We start from the raw sequence: 18,232 nt of genomic DNA on the forward strand, positions 1-18,232 counted from the left end.
GCAGACTGAAATGTTGAACGGAAGCTTTCCCACTTCCTAACCTGATATTGTCATGTCTCAGACACTAAGCAAGGCTGGGCCTGATTGGATTTGGGATGGGAGTCCTCCAAGAAAAGGCAGGCTGCTGCTTTATTCCCAGTGGACCAGAATTTGCAAACAAAATTCCCGAGCATTTCTCTGAGTAGAGACACTGGGCTGTATGAGGTGCTGTCCTTTGGATGTGATATTAAACCACGGTCTTGGCAACTTGTTTGTCAAACGTTTCTATTGCATGGTGTTAATCCCAGTGTCCTGGATCAATTTCACATTGGGATTGTGCAATCCCAGTTTCCCCTTTAATTCTTTGTTGAAGTAATGTCTTTTTCCTCAGTCTCATCAGCTTTTGAGGCTTCCCTGCAGCAGTATGGCCGCCGAGTCATCACCATCAGAGCTTCAGCCCCTCGGAGGTGGAAGAAGTGGGTTAGAGCGTCTCTTTCTATACGTGAAACTGTTGGGGATATTTGGGCTGTGAATTGTTAAAATGCAAGCAAACTGGCAGTGTAAAACAATGTGATGAGGTGGTGTTCAGTACCTTGATATTTAGGAAAAAATAAAAATAAAAGGTCTGAAAAGATCTAGGGGATAATTGCAGCGTAATAAATTCTTCGAACTGCTGGAGATAGTCGCGTAAACTTAGGGAATTCGGAATTGTTTTTTTTTTTTAAAAAGCTGCCCCTCGATTTTTCTTGCAAACGACCGGGTTTTTTAAAAAAAAGTGGGAGACGCGGCCTATGTTCTTAGCTTCATGCAAGTGGAAGAACCGGTTCGGTGAGACGTTTCTATCTGCTCATTCCAGACCGCTTTCTAGGTGAGTCGCATCTCGCCTATAAATTGCTCGTTGACGTGATGGCGTCTGCGCATCACATGTAGCTCGCCGGTCGTTTGGGATGTCAGGGGAGAGAGACTCCAAAGCAGCCATATCACCCTGCAACTCACAACTGGCAACCCACTGAAGCTAAGCAGGTGTGAGCCTGGTCAGTACCTGGATGGGAGACCTCCTGGGAAAAACTAAGGTTGCTGCTGGAAGAGGTGTTAGTGGGGCCAGCGGGGGGCGCTCACCCTGCGGTCCATGTGGGTCCTAATGCCCCAGTATAGTGATGGGGACACTATACTGTAAACAGGCGCCGTCCTTCGGATGAGACGTAAAACCGAGGTCCTGACTCTCTGTGGTCATTAAAAATCCCAGGGCGCTTCTCGAAAAGAGTAGGGGTGTAACCCCGGTGTCCTGGCCAAATTTCCAATTGGCCCTTACTAATCATGGCCTCCTAATAATCCCCCTCTATGAATTGGCTACATTACTCTGCTCTCCTCCCCACTGATAGCTGATGTGTGGTGAGCGTTCTGGCGCACTATGGCTGCCGTCGCATCATCCAGGTGGATGCTGCACATTGGTGGTGGTGGAGGGGATCCCCATTACCTGTAAAGCGCTTTGAGTGGAGTGTCCAGAAAAGCGCTATATAAGTGTAAGCAATTATTATTATTATTATCGAACGAAGAAGAAATATTTTAGCTATCTACAATGGTAGATGGGAACACTATATGAATAGTTCTCCGAAATGTTGATCTACTCCAGAGCGAAGTGTTGCAAGTTCCCTGGTGGTCTAGTGGTTAGGATTCGGCGCTCTCACCGCCGCGGCCCGGGTTCGATTCCCGGTCAGGGAAGAGCTGTTTTTTTTTTAAAAAGTAGTTTCAATTATACCTGTTGACTGTTCCTTCTTCATTAAAAATTTGCATAAACCATCAAGTGTAAAACCTAATAAAAAAAATAATCTTTGTAAATACAGGTATTCACGTTAGACAGGGTATATTGCCCTTTATCGCCGCTAGGGGGGGCTCGAAGAGGGATCTTTATACCATCTGCTACACTGCTAGTTCAGGTGGGTAGTTGCGTCAGCATGCGTAGGCTGCAAAGGAACAAGTAATAGGTTTATTCCATGGTGAAAAAAAGAAGAGAACACGTTTCGGCCGTGGAGCCTGGGTTCCCGACTACAAGCGGCAGTGCACGCGTTTGCTTGTAGCAGCTCGACCTATAGGAGTTCAGCACGAAGAGGTTCTACAGTTTCTCCTGTTAACAAATTACATGTTCTGGAATGCATGAATAACATTTAGATAATATTGACGGATTACAGATAACTGTTCAGATCGCCTCTAAACGCCCTGCAGTATTTTAAAGTGAACGACGTTTAGAGAACTAAAATACATCCAAAGTATGTATTTGACACTTTTATTAGCAGACCATTCTTGCAATTAAAGGTACGATGAATTGGTTAGCATTGTAACGCGATTATAACAATTCAGTGTTAAGTCTTGTGGGATGTCACGAATTTCCAAATTAGGTGTCTTTTGGCATCGAAAACAGAATACTATTTTCGTGGGTTTCATACAAGTTTAAAAGCATCATGAAAGATCAAACATGATCTTCAGAACTTAATATTTGAATACCTTCGCAGTTTTTATTCTCATGGCGCCTCACTCGATATTACTCCAACCTCTGAAACCCATACGTGCGTGCACGTTCTTCTGGTATGTTATGCTCAAATCCGCGGAATATTTAAAGGCAAAAAAAATAAAAGCTCCGTGCAGTTGGCCGCCCCACAGAAAGCACAAACGATGAAACCCACCTCATTCGTTAGTGCTACGTTTGTGCTGTTGAAAGTGGCGTTTGTGTTGCTTTCGTTTCCGAGATATAACGCTTTGTTTTTCCGGTGATCACCTGACCATGCACGGTGACTTTGTCCTCCAGTGACCCCGTCTGTCGACTTCAAGCGCTCTGTTACAGCTTAGCTCGTACCCTTTACATTTGAAAGACAATCAATATCCATAAACATATGAGTCTCCTTAGATGTGAATAATACAAAGACATGACGCATACCAACAAGTTAACCATCTATGACATAAACCTGTGGTTGTGATGTATGTAAAATCACCGTGATTGTATTATCTATGGTTTTTAATTTTCTAAGGCACGTTTTCCTTTTCTTTCCCTACAGTGACACGCTGTTGCCAAACGCGTAACTGTCGGATACCATCGCGATAAGACCTCCGCACCATGTTATGATAGGGACCCAATGTATATCGCATGTATATCGCGGCAGTGTATATCACGGCTAGCGCCTTGCTTCCATGCCACCCTGGCACCGCTGTCACAACAAAGGTCTCATATCCAGGACATGATATACCCAGATAGGACGTGTCGCTATATATGGACTTTGTGTCAATACATGGGGTCATTATATCCTGTCAGGATATGTCCTATCGCAACACATCGACTCCATGTCGCGACATTGGGGCTGCGCATTTTGTCGTGGTATGTCATATCGCGATATATGGGCTTCATGTCGCGACATGAGGGATTGGCGTTTTGGCCGGGCATGTCATATCGCGATATAGGGCCTTTCATGTCGCGACATGGGGCCAGGCACTTTTGTCGGGGTATGTCATATCGCGATATAGGGCCTTTCATGTTGCGACCTGAGCGCGGGGGCGTTTGTCATATGTGGACTCCGTGTCGCGGCATGGGGGGCGTTTTGTCGGGGGTGCGCCATATCGCGACGGTGGTGCCATGAAAATGATGCGCCAGTCGCACTGGGTATCGCGGTGTGATCGTGATGCGCGCACTCCTATCGTGACATGCTATCGGAGTCGTGAACGCGCTGTGGATGCCATGACATTCTTTGTATGCTATTCAGTTTTGACCTCAGTGCGACTTCTCTTAGATTGATCAGTAATTGCAAACCAGTGGATGTGTTACTGTATATCCAGCGTGCTCATTCAGACACACGGTGCACACAGAACTTCCGCTGTGGCGCTTTGCCCAATCAGAGTGTCGATTCTCACTCTTCACCCAATCGCGGCCCGAGCTGTTCGGGGGTTTAGCCAATCACGGGGCTGAGAGCTGTTCAAGCTAGCAGCGCCTGCTGGATCGGCTTGTTTAGTGTCAGTGAGAATCTATTTTTAAAGTGCTTTACTTCTTTGTAAAATAACTACATCGACTTATTTTTTTAACGTCTTTATTGATTCACAGTGTCCCGTTCTCTTCGAAATAAATAAATTTTATATTTGCAATTTAACTGTCTCCGCTGCTTTCTGTAATGAAATATTACAGATATTTGAACAATTTTAATCGTATATTTAAGGTAGGGGAAACACCTTCTGCTTTGTACTTCAAAAATGAATAGAAATGTAAAGTATGATAATTGTATTATCATGCTCGTGCTTTCAATTTTATTTTTTATTGTTAAATTATATCGATCTTGAAACTAACACCTAAAAAAAGTGAATATGGGCTCTCGTGTTGCACCTGCGGTAATTTGGAAACTGGTGTCTCTTCACCAATGAAAGGAGTACACAAGCGATACATTTTCGAGAACGTGGTTAAAAATTAAAAGAAAACACATAAACCAATGAACTAACATAGTGACTTTATGTGTGTAAAGGCTGCAAAGTCTGGGGTCAACTGATCAAAAGATCACAACTGAAATAATAATAACATCACTTTATTGATGTTATCCATGTCTCATGGAGAGTAAGATGGGGTATGCGAAAAGAAAATTCCTAATGCAAGAAATTGTAAAGGGTTAATCAAGTGATGTTATTATAATTATTATTATTAAGGTTCCGCTAATTCTGCTGTTTGTTTATACCGCTCGAGAATTGCATTGTATATTGGAAGGGTGCCCCTATGCTGGCAGGACGCTCAGTTAGAGCCCGGGCCACCCACGTTTGCGCGGTCCCACCCAAAAATCAATTTCTGGCTACGCCCCTGCTACAAACCTTCATGTTAAGAGTTGTTCAATAAATACACGGCAGGTGGCAATACAGTATAGCGAAAACATCATTCCCGTACATTCGAGTATAATTTAAAATTTAAACTATGTTTAAATTACAGCATCAAATCATCCAGGTGGATGCTTCACATTGGTGGTGGTGGAGGGGAGTCCCCATTACCTGTAAAGCGCTTTGAGTGGAGTGTCCAGAAAAGCGCTATATAAGTGTAAGCAATTATTATTATTATTATTATTATACAGTTGTAGATATTATTGTATTAGAATTGATAAAAAGACCATTCCCTGACCGGGAATCGAACCCGGGCCGCGGCGGTGAGAGCGCCGAATCCTAACCACTAGACCACCAGGGAAGATGTACGTGATGGTTGCCCTGCTCGACCTCTATGTGGATCTCGAGACTTTGTCCTGATGTAATATTTTCCATATTGGTGGTGTTATTTTTGTTTCTGCTAATGGCATTTAGCACGGGAAGTTTCCTCTAGTGAATCAGTACAAAATGCTTAATAATAACATCAACATTATAACGAATAATCATTGTGTATAATTACATTGGGTTCGAAAATGGAAGAAGCAAAACGCCGCAGCAATGAAAAAGACCTCTATCGAAGCGAGCATAACAGAGGATAAAGTTGGTGTTAATGTCGGCTATGTTTGCAGTTGGCTAGATACTTGGTTTAGCCTTGTGCACAAACAGGGATTTGTTTTGTTTAAATGACCTCAACTCGCAAGGAGCTAATCGCGACTTTAGCGGCGGTGTCCGGCTGTTCTTCTGTTGTTGTTTTTTTTACCAGTAGCCACAGTGTCACCCAACACTTTCTCACAGCCCCACAGCCCTGCTCCACTTCTCTGTTAGTCCCGGAGCAGAAGAAACTCTCCGCCTCCCCGCAGTCTGAGCCATCAGGCGATGACGTCACCCTCCACACAGCATATAACAGCGTGCTCTGAGCGCAGAGGCAGAAGGTACAGTGTAGCTGAGCCTTGCAAAGGACGTGGAGGGTTTTACCCAAAATCATCATTTCAAATGGGCCCCGTCGCCTAGCGTTTATTTTCCCGAGCCTTGCCAACTGAGATCTTAGATTCGGTGTGCAGTTCAAGATCAGCACCACCAACGAGTTAAGAATCAGGTAAGCGTGTGTGTGGGGGGAGTACAGAGGATGTCGTGTCTGCCTTTGTAATAATGAGTGCTAAAAATGGAGTCAAAATGGAGGAGAAGAGGAGCCATTATACATTAAACTGGTTTAATCTGGTGGGTAGGGCATTGTAATTATAAAACGGCGTGGGTAAACTATTGCATTGTATGGAGTTCGCGGGGTATAATTTGAAAATTGATTTAATTTTGTTAAGAGTGGGACTGAAGCTATTTCGAGATTTAGTCTATAATTTATGAGTTTTGGGCCGCTTTAGGGTTCATGCTGTACGTGACGGCTCTGAGCCCTGAGAAAGCAGTGGCAAGGAAATGGGTTTGCTGTGAAGGATAGTGCCGACATTTTATGTATATTAACATGTATTTGCTTAAAAAAGTAATGTCATATTACCGCAGTATTTTATGACAAAACTATTTCCCACAGGTACGGCATGTGATGCTTTTCATTGAAAGTGCAATCTTGATAATCGAGTCAATTTTGTGAGTTCAAGAGGTCCCCAGTTTGTTAACTTGACAATGGACTTTCTACTGTGTATGTTAAATTTTTCTCTTGATTGTAGAAAATGGTTTCAAATTGGGAGGAGTCATGTTCTAAATATTTTAAGATCATGTGTTTTATTTCTCAGAGTACCGTTGTTTAAAACTGATTCTGATTTTATTTCCGTTTCTGTTTTTTTCAGCTTGGTGATTATATAGTATGAATTTCAACATTCATAACTCTATATCAAGGCTTATCATCTCCCCGGCACTGAGTAGTAAAAAGCTTTAAATTGACGAGGTAAGGTGTATTTTAATTTAGACCCCGAGTCTGTCAACAAATAATGCTATCGCCTCCTGTCCTAAATTTCAAATCCTCTCTTAAATCTCTCTTCAGATTATATTAGGTTTGTTAGGATAATCCCATTTTTTCAGTGTAGCTAATCATTAATAAACTCCACGGCTGGTCTCAGCCGTGGTTTGTTTTTGTTTAAAAGAAAGCGGGTTACTTTTGTTTTGCTGTTTCTTTAATACTGTTTAAACAATAAACGGGGTTTTATTTTCCTTTGTCTCTACTATTCGTTTTTTCCTTGTTTTTGAAATATCTTGCCCATACGAAAACGCAAGATGGACACATTTTTCCTAGCCCAGGGCGGCTGTACCGTTGCATGGGCTTGCATCATAACATCTACGCAGTGTTTATAATATCCTGTTTATAACAGGATATCGAATTTATTCTATTCAAACTTTGTTTGCCAGTGTATCCCAATGTTGTGAATATTATATATTACTGCCCCTGAGTTGTCAAAGAACTTGGAAATGGTACAGTTGTTGGCAGTCCCTTCCTGTCCAATTGTGGGGGAAGGGGGGCAGACTGGAGTGCCCAGCTGTTCCTCTGTAACCTCACACTGTTCTGCTCCATGTGGAATGCTGGGACTTGTTGGTTGTGCAACACTGCGGTACTGTTGCATAGTTACAGCCCTTACGTTGTGCTAACAGTGTTAGTTTTTTTTTTTCTTCTGTGGAAAGATGTTGAAAGACGCTCATTATTACATCAAACCCTGTTTGCCCTATTGTTAAATGTCTTGGCTGTTTTTTTTTTCATACAGTAGCTGTGCTATTTTATTTTTCCTTGAAGTAGCGGTCACCTTGATCCGACTTGGATCAACATCAGGTTCTAAAGATGATTAATCGCAATGTCGGGATTCCCGTTGACTGTTATCTGAATTGTTGAATGCGTCTTGTGTTGAGAACATACTTAAAACTTCTGTGTGGCTCACAGGGAAGCATGTGGCAAGGAAATCCTCGTTTTAGAAACCCAGCCAGCTTCAAACACGTGCGGTTTCTGCTAATCTGTATTCAATTAATAGACCAGGAATGTGTCAATTACAGCCACTTTCCCCTTGTCAATGATGTCATTCCAGGGTTTACCATCAAAGTACAGTGAAGAAAGATCTGAAGGATGGCCGCAATCCCATCAAGTGGCTCACTCATCGCAACCCATGACTACTACAGGAGTAAGTTGCTTTGACCCATGAGGACTAAAGGACTAACCCCTAGTGCTGACAGCAGACCTTCCCAATCACCTCCATTACTCCAGTTTGGCACGATGGCTTACCAAGGACTATGAATAAATTATAGTTCAATCGTATGATTCGTGCCCTGCCTATACTAAAAGTCACATTGAAGTGGACTGCGTACTCCTGTCCTGTCGCCTCCTTTATAATACTGCTGTCTTATTGAAGAGATCTAGTCGGAAGTGAGCTGTTGTCGAATATGCACCCTTATAGAGTCTATTCATTCCAGGGCGTTTAGGTTCCACCTCAAGTAACAGCTCCTGTGGAAGTTCGGAGTATGCTGGGGAGGTCATCCCACATCATCCTGGTAAGATTTGCATCTGAGGAAGAACCTGGAGGTGTAGAGTTCATCACACAGAAGTGTCTTCATTTTTTATTTCCTGTGTCAGAAGGGTGAAACAGTTATCGGATGAGAGTGAGGAGTGGAAGTTCAGATTTGGTTTTTGGCTGCCTTATTCCTCGTGCAGTTTCCCGTCTTTATCCTGGGGCTGGTTGTATGGCCGCTTGCAGGAAGTCGAGTTAGTTTTGAGTGTTCAGTCTTAGATAGGGCATTGTTTGCTGTCGGGTGCCTTGGCTCAAAGGGAGCAGACAGCATAGGACCTTGGCCTCTCACTGGGCTCTCATTCATGGCTATACAGATTAGACACCTTGCCATTAATTTCTGTCTGAAAATGGGCGGTTGATCTTATTTTGGATACTGGGAAATTTTTTCCTCCTTATTCTGCTTATGTTTTAAGATAATCCTGGGCATGTTTGTGTGTAACTAATTACATTGCACACAGAGCTAAAATGAAGACCTTGAATCCTCTTGCCTGTTCACAGGTCTGCCCAAACACCAAGATCCTGGACACTGGTGGTCCAGCTTCTTCTTTGGGAAGCATAACCAACCAACTATGACCACCCTTACTGAATCTCCTCAGAAGTGAGTAGAATGATCAGGAATGCAAATGAATCATGCATGGCCTAGTTTTAACTAGGCCACATTTAAAGAGGAACATGTTTATGGGGTTTGTAAGTGGTGACTTAAGGATTTAGTGGTGTTATTAACCATTTCAGTTCAAGCTTTCTTGGCGGCTCCTCACCTGTTGTCCTGCCTGTCTTGTAGCTCGGGGACCTTCAGCGTGACCAATGAGAAGGTGACCTGTGGGCTGGCCCAGGAGGTGATGAAGAGGCAGCTCAGTGATGCCAGCGAGTCTGGCAAGCCGGAGGCCGGGAGTTCTGCCTGAAGCCGGGGCAGAACGGAACAACGCTAGGTGGCGGAGCAACCCATTTTTACCGTAGACTAGTTTAGGCTGCTTTAGTCCTTTTTTTTAAAAATGCTAACATAAAAGTAAAAAAAAAAAAGACAAAAAAAAGACACACCTTTTTATCTTTTTACATCTGTAACACATTTATAACCATACTATCACTTTGTCATCCTGTGTTTACAGATTAATAAAATAGCCTCAAGCAGCCTACTTAAGTGTGTCACCTGCTTTTTTGCAATGCTGAAAAGACCATCCATTTTATTTTTTTAACCGCTTTATCTGATGCGGGGTCGTGGGAGAGCTGGAGCCTATTTCAGAAAGCAGTGGGCGCTAGGCCGGATACACCCTGGATGGGATGAAGGGCACACGTGACACAAACAAACTCACACCAGGGCCAGTTTTGCCAGAAGACAATTAACTTCCCATTTTGTCTCTGGCCTGTGGGAGGGCACCGGAGCATCTGAAGGAAGCTCATTCAAACACAGGTAGAGCACACAGGCTGTACACAGGCAGCAAGCACCGCAGGAATTGAACCCAGGACCCTAGTGCTGGGAGGCAGTCATGCGAAGCACTGCACCATCTTCCTTCAATATAATTTTAACCCCACCGCACAAACAAGACCACCATGAGTTAGGTTGCGTAGAACCTCCTGAATGTACTTAAGAGAAGCTTATCAGAGCGCTTCTAGCATAGAGCGGCCACAGTTTGCATAAATGTGAGTGTGCCAGCTCAGTCTAAGAACTGAGTGCAATTGCAAGCACTGCATTCACAGTATTTGCTTTATCTGGCAGTTCTTTTTAAACCCCCTGGCATCTATTTTTCTAGATAGAGGAGCAGAACCCCCCCCCTGCTCTCCCCAAAACCTTTAAGTTTTGTGGTGATAAAAATCTGTATTGCTTCTCTTGACAGTTCTCTCGGTTTATTTGAGGCGATGGCAGCGTTTATTCCAGAGAGCTTTGCCCCTCGTGCATAGCACTGGCAATCCAATCAAGGTGGATAATGGGGGCTATCCTGGTGCACATTAACACATGCTGCCTGTGCCTGTGCATCTTTCCTGGCTCTGTGAGCAAGGGGGATCAGAAGTGCAAAGTCCTATTGATCCAGGTCAGCTAAGGTTAAACAACCTGTGGGGAAAAATCCCTTTTTCATTGAGGTGAAGGGCAGATGTACCCCTTTGCCCAATTAAAATGGTATGATGTTGTCACAGGGAGGGGAGTTCTTTTAAAACAATGATGGGTCAGCTGCAATAGCACTTAGGTGCAAAAGTGATGATTTATTAGGACAGTGCTCCCCACAAACTAACAATTATATATAGTAGAAAGCTAACAAAATGGAACAAATATACACACAAATTAACCCTTTCTCTAAAAATTACAAAACAGGAGTCCCACCACATTTAAGTACTATCAGCTCCCCTTGAGCCTAGCGAAGACGCCTCCTAAAAAGGTACCGTATAGCCCTGCCCCCTCGGACTGTACCACTGTTACATAAAAATGATTGCATTTTCATCATAAACTTATTTCCAGCCATAGCAATCCATTTATTCCTTTAAACAATAAAATATACAGAATGTACAAAAAAAAAACCAACCCTGAACAAAACATTTGACACATTTTTAACTGTATCTGTAAAAATGGTACTTCCTTTACTGGAAAATGTGCGCATGCACCGCTCAGCGTTGACACTACAAAGCCAAGCTGAAAAGAGGTGTCGGGTTTGGACCAATGAGGGCACCATACCGGGAAGTCAGACTGCAACAACATGGAAAAAGAAGACAGACCGAGCATTCTCACACAGCTAAGTACAAATAAACAGAAAACATAACGTTAGACCTTCAGTGTTTGTGTCTGAGTTTCTACAGATAACAGGAACTCATTTCGAAGTAAAATGTGGTTATGTTTTGCGTGTATGAAATGGGAAATTGCTAGCCAAGCCCCGAATGTGCACCCTCATGAGCTAGCTAGCTGACAGGAAAGTGGATGCATGGACGTGTGTATCTTAAGAGGGATAATGTGTGTCGTGTGGTGTACCATCTGCGGACGGTAACAGAGATCCCTCTGTCACAGATGAATTCATAGTGTCATAGTAACCTTTGTTTTTGCCCTGTGCTAAATAACATACATTGGGTCTGATCAGTCTTTATCCCTGGTGCTTTTCTATCTCTGGAGCTCGTCAGTGCTTTAGTTTTATGCAGCCAGTATTTTAGGTAAACCGATGTTGTGCATTGTACCAGAACATTTGTTCCTACAGCATGTTTTTTTAAAAAACAAGTTGAGTCCAGAGACTATCTTAATACTTTGATCGCTTTCTGCTAGGCTGCTAATGCGCTGAGTTTACAGTATTAATTAAAATAGGCTTACTGTACGGTAAGGTATACTGAAAATACAAAGGACCAGTGGAGATTAGGTGACTACCTCCTATCTTACTCCTGCCTGAATTCTGCAGACCTGCTATTTGAAGATGCCATCTGTGTGAAACAAGCACTAATACAATCTCAGCTGCTGTTGTTTTCTTAAACTGTTGCAGAGCAGATGTCCTTGTGTTCCAAAGTAGCTTAGCTGGTGTGTTTTCTACTTGCTGAAAACCTGTGAGGAACAAAATGACTTTCCCATCCCTGTTAATGTAAGCGGTGCCCCTTCATTGCAAACAATGTAGTTTGGTTTCTCAAATGTTTCTTTGTTCAATTGGTGTACAGTATGTTTAAAGAGTATACATCACCTGTGCACCTTTTTTATTGAAATATTTAGTTTGATGCTGTATAAAAGGAATGAAAGTATTAGCTATCACTTATTGGTTTTACTCCTAATTCAGATGTGACATCTGCTTCAGGCTGATTTTAAAACTATTCACATAAGTCTGGTGGAAGTGGACCTACTGTGTTTGTACTCTGTCTAAAAGCAGTTTTTTTTAACGTGAGCTTTTAAAAAATGAAAGACAAACTTTTATTTTCAATATCCATACATTTTATCATATGTACATAGTCACAATATTTTGGGTTAGTAAATGAAGCCCCTGATTTATACAGGAGAAGAATGTACTACACTTAAACATTAAGATGATTTTATAACTGAATTTTAAAATCTACTTCATGGAAGATTGAAACTGGATAATGCAAAGTATGAGTAAGTCCTCAATTCCATATTTAGCAAACACACGTTTTGCAATGTTAGAGATTTAAAAGCTGTTGCTAATAAGCATTAAAATATACAACTTTACAAAATTTACTGTTTTGAATTGATACACTTTTTACCTCCAGGAAGATGTTTTAAGGGTTACTACATTCATTATTGACAACTTTTCCTTCTTTGTAGTTTGTATTTAAATGGCAGCTTCTTAATTGTTTTTGTTTTACATAATATTGCCACATAAGCAGAACAAACCAATGCCAAATGAGTTCAAAGGTTTGCTTTCTGCAACTAAAAGGCTTAAATTGTTCATTTCTGAGTTAGTTAAAATCAGAAAACCCATTGTATGGACTTTCCATCTCATTTAATGGAGACTGTGTGACTGCATTTATGCTAACTCAACAATCTGGCACTGTTTGCTTGTTCTCACCCCAGTGGTGAAGAACATACCCACTGAGACGTGCAATGGCCTAACAGGACATCTATATAATGTAATCAGTCAAGCGCTGAAAGGAAGTTAATCAAATAAACCAGCCTGTATCCACAAAGATGATATCAATTTTTTTTTACCCCAGTACACAGTTGGAATCTTGGACTATTGCCTAGTTTACCAAATGGAAAGTCATTCAGTCCTTCAAAGACTTGGCAAAATAATTAGAGGTAAAACTTTCTCCCGTTATTAGGTGGTGTCCTACAGGAGTGTCTGGGTAGTTTTGCCTTGAAGGGCTGACAACTTTTTTGAAATTCTACTTCATTCCTCTTTCAGCAGAGCTGAGACTCTTTGTGTCCAGGGTGTTTCTTGAAAGCATGTTCATCCACCACCGGCGGTCCATTATGGCTGACAGTCCTGTTAGAAAAGTCCATAAGCATAAAGGATTCTCATTTGTCTAATAAAATAAGTGTTTTATAAATTGTATAAGCCTTGAACTAGCAAGTCAAGTTTACTTTCAAGCTCTTTATAAAAATATTTTTAGTACATTGTTTTTTTTATTCAATCTTAAAGACTAAGAGTGACGTACCACAAGAAACACTGTACAAATTTAATGCAGCTTTTTAAATCTCTTAAAGGATCACATGTAGAGACTGGAAGAAGTCTGATTTTCATACTAAAAGGTGATTTCTTAAAAGCCTGTACTTAGTACCATGCTTCAGCTAATGTTTAATCGTCTCAACTTTCGGAGTCACTAAGCGGCATGTTAATCACGTGATCCTTTATCACATTTGTTCAGCTTACTATTAAACTGGAAGGCTCTGCCTAGGAGAAAAAGATAAAGCCAGTATCTCCATGGCAAAGTAATTGGTTGGTTTAGGGAGTCAGTATTTTCCAGCCTCTCCAATATTGTCCCCACCCCAGACGTTTGGTGTGCTAAGAAGAAGATGTCCTTGTTCGCAAGTGCTTGTAATTGTAACCATTCCTCTAAAACGAAGTCAGATGCAAAGTGTGTTTTGAATGAAAACACTGAAGCAGCCACCTGCAAATATTTCCATGCAACAACAACTTCTTTAAAACAAATTTCACAGGGCTAGAGTTCTGGGGGAGGGGTTGCTTAGTGACTGTTTGGAAGAAAGGTTTGCCCTGTTACAGACGATAGAGTGTGTTGGGTGGGGATACCAACCACAAGAAAGCCTTTCAGGTATAGATACCATTACCTTGATATGGAGATGTATTCAGGGAAAGTGCCTCTTGTGTTTCTTTTAGTTGAGATGAGCACCCTGAGGAATGACTGCAAGAGGATTTGATTCGGCCTAGAAGAAAATAACACTCGTTTTAAAACATACAAAGCATTAATGTAATGAATCGCATCTTTATGTAACAGATTGAAGTGTATGATTTTTTTTTGCTTGTCCCCTTCATATTTTGCAATGGCCCACTTTATGTATGAGTTAATATTCAGTATACACGCAGGCACATTGTTCTTTCAATAATCATATGTGCAGGAAGTGTCTGTCAGATTTTGCTACTTTATTTTGTCTTGTCTTTTTTAATAAGTGGCTCAACAGGTGGATCTCTTTGCTTTATCTAAGAAACAGCAAAAGAAAGTAAAGTGAATTACCAATAGATGACAAAGATCTAATCCAAAACTGCTGGTTGGAAATTGCCAAAAATACTTATTGACACAAAATGGGTTAAAACTACGAGTGTTTCTTTCTAATCTTGGTTGTCACAAAGCTGCCAAAACAGGGTATATTTGTAACTCTGTGCAACACTTTTTCCAATGCTGTTGCATAATCCTTAAATAAAGAAAGCCTTTTCCTGTTCCAGGTATTTTATATCCAAAGATAGACAGCTGCAGCACAGCAAAGCTTACTTCTGTAAAACTGATTTCTTGCTAGGAGGCAACCTGGAGAAGGGACAGTGGCCATGTTGGGGAAAATCTGGTCCCAAATCTTCAGTTACTGAGGTGAAAACAAAACTTGCTGGTAAAAACACACACACACACACACACACACACAATTCTCTCCGACCAGTTCTTGACATTAAACATCAAAACACTGAAACATTTAAAACTGCACTTATAATCTATAAAGATATAAGGAAAATAGCTCAATATTTTTTGTAGCAGGTGCATTGACATTTTATTGAACAGACATGACTTTTTACATGACTTAGGGAAACTCATTACACTGATTAACATTTGTCATCAATTGAGGGATGAATCTGAAAGTCAGTAGCCAAGTAAGTAGCAAATGTGGCCACTGTTTAAATGCAATATAAGCTGTACATCTGTAAAACATACTGTGCATCAGGTTACAGAGCATATACTGTATGTTATTCTGACCCGTTCCTATTGCAGAGCCTGGGCGAACATGTGCCTGTTCACTGGTCTTTGAGCCCTAGATGCCTCTACTTGTCCCTGCTCATAACACAAATGTACACTGGGGCTCAAGTCTTGTCATCAGTGCATTCATGGCATAACTGTCTATTTCTCACCTTGCGTGTAAGCCAACTAGCATGATGATGTGTATTATTTTTCTGGAATGTTGTCCCACTTGCCATCTTTCACTAGCAGCAGAGCTCTGTAGTGGCTAGAAACTCCTGCCACTACTATCAGACTTAGTGCTCCTCAACAATTAGTCTGATTTACATAACAATCAACCTACAGTTCCACACTTGCTTTGTTAATCAGAATGGTCTATACAAAACCTTGTTATATAGGATAACAGGACTTTCATTACAGACAAGTGCGCCTGTGGTGCAGTTCTAACATAAAAGTGACACAGTGTACTCATTTTCAGCAGGGGATGTTTGCTCCTTTCTGTGCTTTTCTTCCTTGATTTTCAATGGGCTTGACATTGAAAAGCTTAAATCATATCGTCATGTGCACAATCAACACTGTCGAATGAGGCCTATGTAAGGCTGAAAGTATGTATCATACCAAAGTCAAAATTATGACAAAACATTTATTCAATATCCAAAAACCCTTTTAAGTACATTAAAAAAAATAAAAATATAAATTAATAGAGTGATAAGTTTCTTTTGATGATCAGAAAACATGTCTTCCAGGCCTCTTACTATAATAATTACTATACTATGCTTACTCTAATGAACACAAGTAATATTTCCTGTGCTCTGTATGCTGTGAAACATCACCAATTTAAAAAGAAAACTAAACATAATTGAATACACCCTCACTCCTGGGATCATTTAAAGTTGAGAAAGTAACCAGAAATGATCTCAAAATCCTAAAAGGTTTTTATTTAGTAGAAATTGGAATTGTATTGGTAACCATGCTTCAGAAAAAGCTTAGGAGCCCCCACATCATTAAAGATGTATCTGATTTTTCAAGCATTGTTCATACTCTTTGGCTGGGTGAATTACTGAAGTGTCAAGGATTTTGCAACCGAGAAAACACAAAAACACTGACGGAAAAAAATGTTATATGGAATTGAACAATTAATATTGTAAAACAAGGCAGATGCCCCTCCAGAACACATCACAACCTTTTTTATCACTGTTTTTATTTACATTCTGTACTTTTAATATTTTTAATGAGGACTAAACACCCAGGAATAAAATGTGTTTGCGGAGATTTAATGAGTATTTAAGTATTGTAATATTTGGCTTATTTGGGCTGCTGGGCTAAGGGCCAGCCCCCTGGACACAGGATAAGAAGGCTGGGACTACACTGAAGAGTGAGGAGTTAACCAAAGGGTAGCTCTAAAGGTGGAGATGGGATGCAAGAGAGTTAATGTGAAAAAGAAGGATGTTCAGATGATACACACTATATAGATTTCAAGAATGATTATGATTTAGAACAGCAGGGGCAAAAGTGGCTTGGTTATCTCCTTCCTGGACTTAAGGTAAGAACTTCCATAGCCTGTAAATTATTTCATGAAATAGTGAAGCAAATTTCAACCTGGAGTAAAGAGTCTTGCAAACACACTTTCATATCCTACAACGTGCAGTACCTAAAATAGGAAAAGTAGCTGAAGCAGGCTGGGTAAATGATTAATCAACTGTTATGATGTGCAATGCAGACAATGAGTCCAGATGGTTCTCATCAGGATCTATAATCTACTGTGATATAACAAAGTCAACACATCAAAGCTAAAGTCCATATAGCCCCTGGTAAATAACAGTGATCTAATGCAAATAAGACATCAGTACAAAATAATCTGATAACAAACATAAAAAAACTAACATTAAGGGCATGTCAATATGCTCCAGAAAAGGCTGTTAACATTTCCTTTCAGGAATTAGGTATACAAGTACTTGATCCTTAGTGACCTCTTAAAATCCCTTGTGCAATTGAACAGACCTGTGTTTTATCTTTAAATATTTCTGTGATACCCCACATGTTGAAAGTTTGTCTAGAAAGTTACAGAAAGTTGTCCACAGTTTTCCAAACTACTTGCATTGAATACACTCAAATCAAATGCCAACATACAGGAAAGCATTGGGTTTCACAGTTAACCCATTTGTCTTACGGTGTTACAGCACACTATAATAAACGAGAAGGGAATAATACAGCAGTGACTGCTTTCTTAGGGTTGCACTCTGTACACTTTCAAATTCCAGCAACAGAGTTGCAAAGGAACAGTGTTAAAGAAAAACACAGATCTTACCTCTGTACTTTTTCTCTCCTTTTATTGAAGATTCCTTCTCTCCAGTCTTCTGTAAATTACAAACATATTTGCAACAGGGGAATAAGCAAGAGACGGTCTCTGAGAAAGGCAGATCATAGCACTTCAGAAAGACCAAGAGAGGGTTTTCTGTTCAGCTGCAAAAAAAAAAACAACATTTCATGATTGGCTGAGGATGAGAAAGGCCACCCCTTTAACTTTCTGCAAGATCCTAGCAACAGGCATAAGAGGAAGCTGTGAGCAGATGAGGGACTACAGTCGAACTTTTCTTCTAAAAACCCTCCTCTCAGGCTTGGGTGTTTGTGAAAGGTCAGCAAAAAATACAGCCTAGGAGGCTCATGGTTTCTGCTAATAAGTTGGTGAAAGAAGACAACACCCTGCTGATTACAACCAATCAATATCTTATAAGCAAAGTGACAGAACTTGAATGTCTTGCTACACTGTCAATCTGAGGGGACAGATCATTTCCATGAGGTGGAGTTTGGGTGAATCCCAGGAGGTCACTGACTATTGGGAGATTTAGAAGAGGAGAACAAGATACTAATGAAAGAGTATCCTCTTCCAACACTAGCCCTGCTTCTGTTTCTGAAGCTAAAACAATACCAAATGATAACAGGCAGAGAAGATATCACATTGACACTACGTAGGCCTTGCTTTAGACATTTAGGCCTCTCCTACTTTGGGAAGCTAAGTGTTATCCATGCTGATAAGCCTCCTGGTGTTTCCTTTCTTTTTATTTTGATACTGCAAT

At 41.0% G+C, this 18,232-nt stretch overlaps 1 protein-coding gene, 1 long non-coding RNA gene and 2 other non-coding genes across 4 annotated transcripts; 2 read left to right on the top strand and 2 right to left on the bottom strand.

Annotated features, from left to right (window-relative positions):
• The first annotated feature begins 1,629 nt into the window (after nucleotides 1-1,629).
• On the top strand, nucleotides 1,630-1,701 carry trnae-cuc (transfer RNA glutamic acid (anticodon CUC)). Its single transcript has one exon. It is a non-coding gene; the product is annotated as a tRNA-Glu (tRNA).
• Nucleotides 1,702-5,104: 3,403 nt separating this feature from the next.
• On the bottom strand, nucleotides 5,105-5,176 carry trnae-cuc (transfer RNA glutamic acid (anticodon CUC)). Its single transcript has one exon. It is a non-coding gene; the product is annotated as a tRNA-Glu (tRNA).
• Nucleotides 5,177-5,759: 583 nt separating this feature from the next.
• On the top strand, nucleotides 5,760-9,481 carry LOC148648259 (pancreatic progenitor cell differentiation and proliferation factor A-like). Its single transcript, XM_088607439.1, has 6 exons — nucleotides 5,760-5,950; nucleotides 6,651-6,748; nucleotides 7,872-7,964; nucleotides 8,254-8,331; nucleotides 8,847-8,946; nucleotides 9,130-9,481. Exons 3-6 carry the CDS (start codon nucleotides 7,910-7,912, stop codon nucleotides 9,248-9,250), a joined length of 354 nt encoding a protein of 117 aa, XP_088463565.1. The 5' UTR covers nucleotides 5,760-5,950; nucleotides 6,651-6,748; nucleotides 7,872-7,909; the 3' UTR covers nucleotides 9,251-9,481.
• A 1,043-nt stretch (nucleotides 9,482-10,524) lies between these two features.
• On the bottom strand, nucleotides 10,525-17,796 carry LOC148648260 (uncharacterized). Its single transcript, XR_015926625.1, has 4 exons — nucleotides 17,464-17,796; nucleotides 14,706-14,793; nucleotides 14,047-14,142; nucleotides 10,525-13,243 (listed from the first exon to the last, which is right to left on the bottom strand). It is a non-coding gene; the product is annotated as an uncharacterized LOC148648260 (long non-coding RNA).
• Between the last annotated feature and the right edge of the window lie 436 nt (nucleotides 17,797-18,232).

This window comes from Lepisosteus platostomus, chromosome 15 (genome assembly GCF_059453375.1).
Source record: "Lepisosteus platostomus isolate fLepPlt1 chromosome 15, fLepPlt1.hap1, whole genome shotgun sequence".
NCBI classification, from domain to species: Eukaryota; Metazoa; Chordata; class Actinopteri; order Semionotiformes; family Lepisosteidae; genus Lepisosteus; species Lepisosteus platostomus.